Source organism: Scleropages formosus, chromosome 1, assembly GCF_900964775.1.
Source record: "Scleropages formosus chromosome 1, fSclFor1.1, whole genome shotgun sequence".
NCBI classification, from domain to species: domain Eukaryota; kingdom Metazoa; phylum Chordata; class Actinopteri; order Osteoglossiformes; family Osteoglossidae; genus Scleropages; species Scleropages formosus.
Genome location: NC_041806.1, coordinates 35,889,078 through 35,895,818, shown reverse-complemented (window position 1 = coordinate 35,895,818; position 6,741 = coordinate 35,889,078). Strand labels below are relative to the sequence as shown.

The 6,741-nt window shown below is 42.9% G+C and overlaps 1 protein-coding gene across 1 annotated transcript; it reads right to left on the bottom strand.

Moving 5' to 3' along the window:
- Positions 1 to 1,125: 1,125 nt before the first annotated feature.
- Positions 1,126 to 6,485, bottom strand: bmp2b (bone morphogenetic protein 2b). The gene is made up of 3 exons (XM_029253768.1): positions 6,436 to 6,485; positions 4,974 to 5,446; positions 1,126 to 1,964 (listed from the first exon to the last, which is right to left on the bottom strand). The coding sequence occupies exons 2-3, from the start codon at positions 5,329 to 5,331 to the stop codon at positions 1,126 to 1,128; spliced, it is 1,197 nt and encodes a 398-aa protein (XP_029109601.1). The 5' UTR covers positions 5,332 to 5,446; positions 6,436 to 6,485.
- Between the last annotated feature and the right edge of the window lie 256 nt (positions 6,486 to 6,741).

Here is a 6,741-nt window from a genome sequence, read left to right as displayed (position 1 = left end):
GGCGTTCAGAATGACCCTTGGAAGCGAACTCCTTTGTAAAGCTACGAATACGTTACCATAGCAGCATGAGAACAAATTGCACTTTGCATTCTATATAACCCAAAAAAATTGAATCCAGAATATGTTTAAGCAGATAATCAGCTCTCTATCTTGATAGCCCTCTCCCTCTCAGCTGAGTCCTTAGCAGGTGATTTACACACTACATTTCTGCATCGCATTATATTGAACTGAAAACAACCTCTGAGACTGTTTAGAGAGTGCACATGCACTAATGATTTTGCCAGCTATTTTCCTGAGCGTTCAGTGTCACCTACCTCACATTACCTCTAGATTACTGCATTCACATTTCTTCTTTAAAACCTCCCCATCACAGCACTATCCTTGACGATCTTGAGCATGTCAAAAATCCATCACTGTAACTTGTTTCAGTTTATGATGCTGATCAAAGGTATTTAGATACTTTCACACCATGCCACCCTTTAGTGTTTGCAACATATTACACCCTTTCTATGTATTAAAAATAGTTAATGGGATATTAGCTATATATTAAGTATGCTGTTTTTACAGGACTGAGAATGCAGGTGAGCTTTCACTTTGCAGAAGTAATGAATATTTGTCTATTTGAATGCATTGAAAAAAGTAAATGCAAGTTCTGTATAATTTTTCTTTCCAAATATGACCTGGGTCTGTCTCTTTTCTGTAATAGGCCTCCCAAGACCCTAACTCTTCTTAACAAAGAAATGTACAGATTATGATTTAGGCCTGGGCCTTTCTTGTATACTTTCATGGACATACGTTCAGACCCTATATTTTCTCGTGATTACACATAAATACACAACTTTTTTTTGTTTTTTTTTTTTTTTTACAAAAGTGGTTACAATAAATACAAAATAAAAATCTGAGCATTATACTTCATGTGTGGTATTGCACCCTTAAAAATGTACATCGGAAAACCATTAAAGGTATAATTCTCTGATTAAGATATTTATTTCCCCAACTTTTTGTGGACATAAATATATTCATTTTCTTTTTCAAAATAACCACTTTAAATTTTATATATATATTTATATATAAATAGAAGTCTTCATTGGGAAATAAAGTGTCCACAACAATGTGTTTTTTTTTTCATCGACAACCACAGCCTTCAACAACCATATCCTGATAGTTTTTCAGTATAACTTTTTCATATTCATCCAGGTAGAGAAGGGAAATTGGACTGAGTTCTGTGGGCACACAGCAAGCCCTAGGAATGTTTGTGTTTACTGAATTGACCAAAGTCTGAACAATGGCATGATTTGTGGAGTTGAGGTGATCTGCCAGTGGAAAAGGGCACTCCCCGTGGCAGTAAAAGGCATGATACCCCGGAGGGGCAACGATCCAGTCATTCCAGCCCACATCGCTAAAGTCCACATACAAGGAATGCCTCTTGCAACTTGCTTTGTGCTTCTTCTTCTGCTTAGTCTTGGCCTGCCGTTTCTCCCGGGTATGAAGAACACGCCCATTTCCATCATGGCTGAAAGTTACCAGCAGTGGCCTCAGCTGAGGCCATGAGTTCTCGTCCTCATGCAGGGACCTGCTGATCCTCACGTGCTTCCTAGCATCCTCACTGTGACTGTCCATGTGGACCACCTCCACCACAAAACCGTGGTTGGTTTGCCCTTCAGTAGTCCACCGCATGACAGCGAGGCTGACGTCAAAGCTCTCCCACTTGCTGAGGCTGTGCTGCACCAGCCTAGTGTCCAGCAGTCTTGTGATAGGCTCCTTGGAAGAAAGTGCAGGCTTTAAGACTTCGTATATATTGATGCGGTGATACCCACTGCTGTTGGTGATAGTCCCCATCACCTGGTCCCGGAAGATTCTCAACTCCGCAGATGTGACAAGCTCTGCACCAGGGATGGAGGTGAGATTGAACAAGAACTGTTGTGTTGTCTTTCCATTTTCTCTAGAAAGGGCCTCCAAGGATTCTGATGGCACAAGTGAAACAATGTTAACAAGGGCCTCTGAGCAACTGGCCAAATCTGAATTAATGTGTCTACCTGTCAGTTTCAACAGACTGTCACATACATATAAAAGCAAACACTTTTTAATGAGTATGTGAACCAGGCTAACATAAATACCTTCTTTTAAACACCATATATTTACATAATCAAAAATTTGCTGAAACAATTGAGGTTAAAGGCACAACAACCATATCCCACCCTAGGCTCAGATGTACAACCGTCAGAACACAGTCCACTAACCACTGCCTTCTGTAAGGGTGCTGACACAGACCTGCCCGCAGAAACTGTGCCTTTTTGTTGGACCTGGAAAAAATTATATCTCCTCGATCCCCATGTCAACACATAGCCAGACACAAAAGAGTGCAAATACAGCAGACTTTTTCATCTTTTCTATCTGGGAAAAGCCCCGTCTTTAGATCTCTCTGAAAGTTCACCTCTGGCTCCTCTCTGTCGTTTCAATAGCAAGCCATTGTCAGAACATGCACAAGCTTGTCTGCAACCTGGGAACCACAGATATAAGAATATCAGCATTCTCCGGTTCTATCTGCAATTATGGAAGACAGGCTCCAGATGATATGTATTCACACACCTTAGTAATTTATTAGCCAATTATTCAACTCTAGAGGAACCATGGGAATAACATACTTAGAAAGGCTATCCATAGTGTTCATCTGAACTACAGCTCATTTGGTCAGTTTACATGATTAGAAGTTAATCTGAAAGTACTGTAATAAACAGTATAAGTATACAGTGTTTTAACAAATGCTCCATTTATACTGAGTACTGGTAAATCAAGTTTTGTTCATTAAAAGATAATTCCAGTAATGCTGAATTTGCTATGGATTCCTGTCTGTTTCTTATTCTCAAGAACAGCAACAATTTAATGACCTGAATGGTGATGGTGATTTATTGACCTAATTTTTTCTGTTATCACTGCTCATCTCTCTGTTATCAAAGGGTTTGCTTATCCCCACATAAAAAGCAGAATTTTGTTGAACTGAAGTGGCTATGATCCAGATACAGTTAATCCATTCCTGTCATACTACTATCAGAAATGCATGAATTACTTCCACTTTGTGCATTCCATTAAAAATAAATAAATTCTTAAATATTATTTGTTTGGTAAGAACACTGGGTTCAAAGCTTCCTGCAGTTACAGCAGTTACACAAACCCTTTTACTAAAGGACATAAAAATGTTTGTGTTTTGTCATGCTGAACTCTTCTTGTAAGTATAATTAACAGGATCATTAGGCAAGAAAAACATTTTCAAAAGTACACTTTTCTCACTTAAAGGTAAAGGTGAATTTAGCATGCCTATGAGCAACTTTAAAGCAGAAGACAAGAAAAATTCTGATGCTCTTACAAAGATTAACCCCTTTGCCATTTCAAATACATCCACGTTCACATGAGATATTTAATACTTTATACTTGTGTTTTAGTTATATTTTTGTATAGTGTTCTATTTTAAGTAAAATTGACAGCTTAAACATGAAATAGTTGTGTGTGTTTGGCAGTTATATTTATTTTTGATTTAAAACAAGCCTCTTGGGTCAGCTATTTCTGCAATAATAGAGATTCCAAAGGTTGTGCCAAAAAGTATTACACACACATTATACTTCTGATGAATACTGCATTACCTTCTGCTAAAGAACCTTAAACTTCCTTAAAAATATTTGACCCACAATATGCTATCCCACAAGGTATATTTCTACAACTTCCAGGTCTTTCTGATCGTAGATTATGTAGTTACGAAAATGTTATACACAGGAACAGACATCCCCATCAATGAAGCGCTTTCTCAAGATAACCAGATTGGGGGGGACTGACATTGTTGGAACAGGGTCACAGTTTTCCACCAACAAAAGCATTCTGACTGTGAACTTAAAAATGTATCAGCACAAACACCTCCCATTTACACATCATTACAATGATTCCATGTCTCTTGCTTTAGACAAAGTCCTTTGACAAAGTTTTATCACACTGTTCTTAACAAGACTATACCTTACACCATTCAGTACAAGAAAACGAAGAGAACTACACCTATAGTATATCGGTCACAAACATTAATTCTAGTAAGCCCTTGGCTCCAACAGTCACTTCACTCTTGTAATAAACTTATAAGCTTAATTTCTAAGGAAAACTGAGGTTTTGTTTTTATTCATCCTTCTTTGCTGTCATGATGTGCACGATGACAGCAGGAAGGAGAGCACACTAAATATGCTGACATGTGAATGTATTATTTAAAGACGGCAGCCTTTGAGAAAAGCAAAGTGATGATACGCTTCGCCTGTGTGCGGCCGCGATTCGAGTCGAGTCGAGTCGAGTCGAGTCCATCATGTGTCTGTTCTGCAGGCCCGCAGAGCAGCGACCGAAGGCGACCTCACGGCTGCCCCGCGTGGCCTGTGGCCCCATCAGCAGGCTGCGCGTCACACTCACCCGCGGGACACTGCAGCGCAACAGATCCTTCTCAGGACCCTAATTACACGTGTAATTCTTTGCATACGTCCATGATAAGAGCCCCCGCGCGAAACCCTCCATAGAGCCCTACTACGGAGAGCGCTCGTAGCCACCAGCCAGCGCACTGCAGCCTCTTCCTTAGCAGTTCTGAGCACTTTCATTTCATTCGCTAACTTGTTACATTTCCAAGTGCGGTGTCTATGAAAACCATGTGAAATTATTATTATTATTATTATTATTATTATTATTTTCCGTGTTTACTAAGCCATTTTACTGAAAAAGGAATTCATGCCTTGTGGTTCCCCAGCTTTTGGGTTTGGACCGCAGCAGGCACTGACTGACGTTTGACTCCAACAATCAAAGTACACGTCCCAGCGTAACCGAACTGTCCCAGAGGCAACCTTTTCAAGGCCATTTAAACTTTTTCTAACTCTAGGTGTACACATGTGACATGATCATGCAGTGGAAGCGGCACGCGAGGTGTGTATGTGGCGGTGTGAGGCAGCCGTCCGTACCTTCGTGGTGGAAGCTCCGCACCGTGTTGGCCGCGCTGGCCGAGCGTTCGAGATGTTTCCCCGTGGAGGCTGAGCTCCTGCGCGGGCTCGGCTCGCGGCTACCCGAGTAGAGCTCGTAAAGCTCCAGCATATAGGGCGGCACGACCGTGAGTGGGCTCGGGCTCGGTCTCCGCTTCAGTCCGAACATGTTGAGCAGGCGCCGCTCGAACTCGTCCAGGACGCCGTCGGACAGCTGCGCGCTCTGCCTGCTCCACTCGCTGTAGCGGCGGCGCCCAGCCTCGGGGATAAGTCCGCTGGCGGCTCCGAGGAACACCTGAGCGAGCGCGAGCACGGCGAGCGCGCGGAGCGAGGCCACCATGGTCGAGCTGTTCCTGGAGCTGAAGCTGTCACCACTCGAGGAGCTGCGCTCATATGAGAGGTATCCAATGCTGGGCTTTGGGCTCTTCACCGCAAGACGTGGCCATGAGGACACTCTTCTTCCAGAGGAAGAATTTAAAGCAAAGGAGGTTAAAAGTGAGACTTTGAAGTACAGAACAAAAAGCAAGGGAGTGTAAATAATGTCCCTACTGGGTTTTTAAAAAAAAAAAAAAAAAATTAAAAAACGGAAACGGGTGACTAACCAGAACGGTGTAGGGAGTTAGACCTGATAAAAAGAAGAAGGAAAAAAAAAAACAGGAAATTTTAAAAGGTAGCCAAAATGGTAAAAAAAAAAATCAAAGTATGTGGGAGAGGGAAAGAACAGACAAAAAAGGTGCAATTATGAGGAGATAAGGCGGGGAAGCTCTAAAGGATGAAATAGAAAAAAATCCCCAGCAGCTTTAAGAAGTTATGAAGCATGAAAGCATATAGGGATCAAACGGATTGATAGAAGCTGTAAAAAACGACAGATCGTGGCTGTGTAGCACGCGTGTGGTGTGTGGGAATGGCACGGAGGTGTTGTGTCTGAAGCTGAAGATTAGATCAGAGTCGCCGCGAGACGGAGCCGCAGGTGTTCATCTCCGCTGAGCTCACCTCGAGCGGACAGCGCGCGCCCGGGACAGTCAGAGTCACGAGGAGAACCCTACACACATGGACTCGGCGTCCCACGGGTCCATTCAAACGCACAAAACATACACAAAAACACCAACGCAAGGTTTGCTTTAATTTTTTAAGCCCAGGCAAATGCGCTCCTGTGAAAAAGCCAGCCCGATCTATTGTGCGCACGTTGCGGTCGAGATCAGCGTCACGGTCTTCGCGGAATGTATTTCTGCAGTTTCCATTGATATTTCTGCTGTTGCTCTTTTATATAAGTCCAAGTTGTCAAGACGGAGAGCAAAAAAATCTGAAATCAAACGTCCGTCTGTCACACGGCAGTGTGATCGTAGCTGAACGACTGGCTTCTCTCCATTGTGGATCCTCACAATCAATGCGGACCAGTCTAAAGTCTTACTGTGTTCTCACTGTGCTATTACTCTGCTGTTACCTAGGAGGAAGAGCCGCGTCCCGCGGGGCTCCTCGCTTTGTTCTCCCGCACTTTCCACATCACATCGCGTTATTCCACACAGCTGTTCGGAGCAAAACGGAACCCCATCCGCGCGCGAGAGCAGTTCTGGCGCATTTTCTCCGCAGCTGTGGAGTCTGAGCTCTTAAGGAAGAGCCCAAGTGGAGGTCAGACCGTCGGCAGGGAAATAAAGAAAGAGGGGCACAATAAACAGGCAGCTCCACTCGACAGTAAAAGTGACTTCACGGAGTATTTTAAGAAGCCAATAGCAAAAGAAAGTGTTTTTTT

Excerpts from the sequence above, each read along its gene's own strand:
- bmp2b (XM_029253768.1), bottom strand. The coding sequence starts at position 5,331 with ATGGTGGCCTCGCTCCGCGCGCTCGCCGTGCTCGCGCTCGCTCAGGTG. Across the intron at positions 1,965-4,973 it reads GCGGAGCTTCCACCACGAAG|AATCCTTGGAGGCCCTTTCT; the intron begins GTACGGACGGCT and ends TTGTGCCATCAG.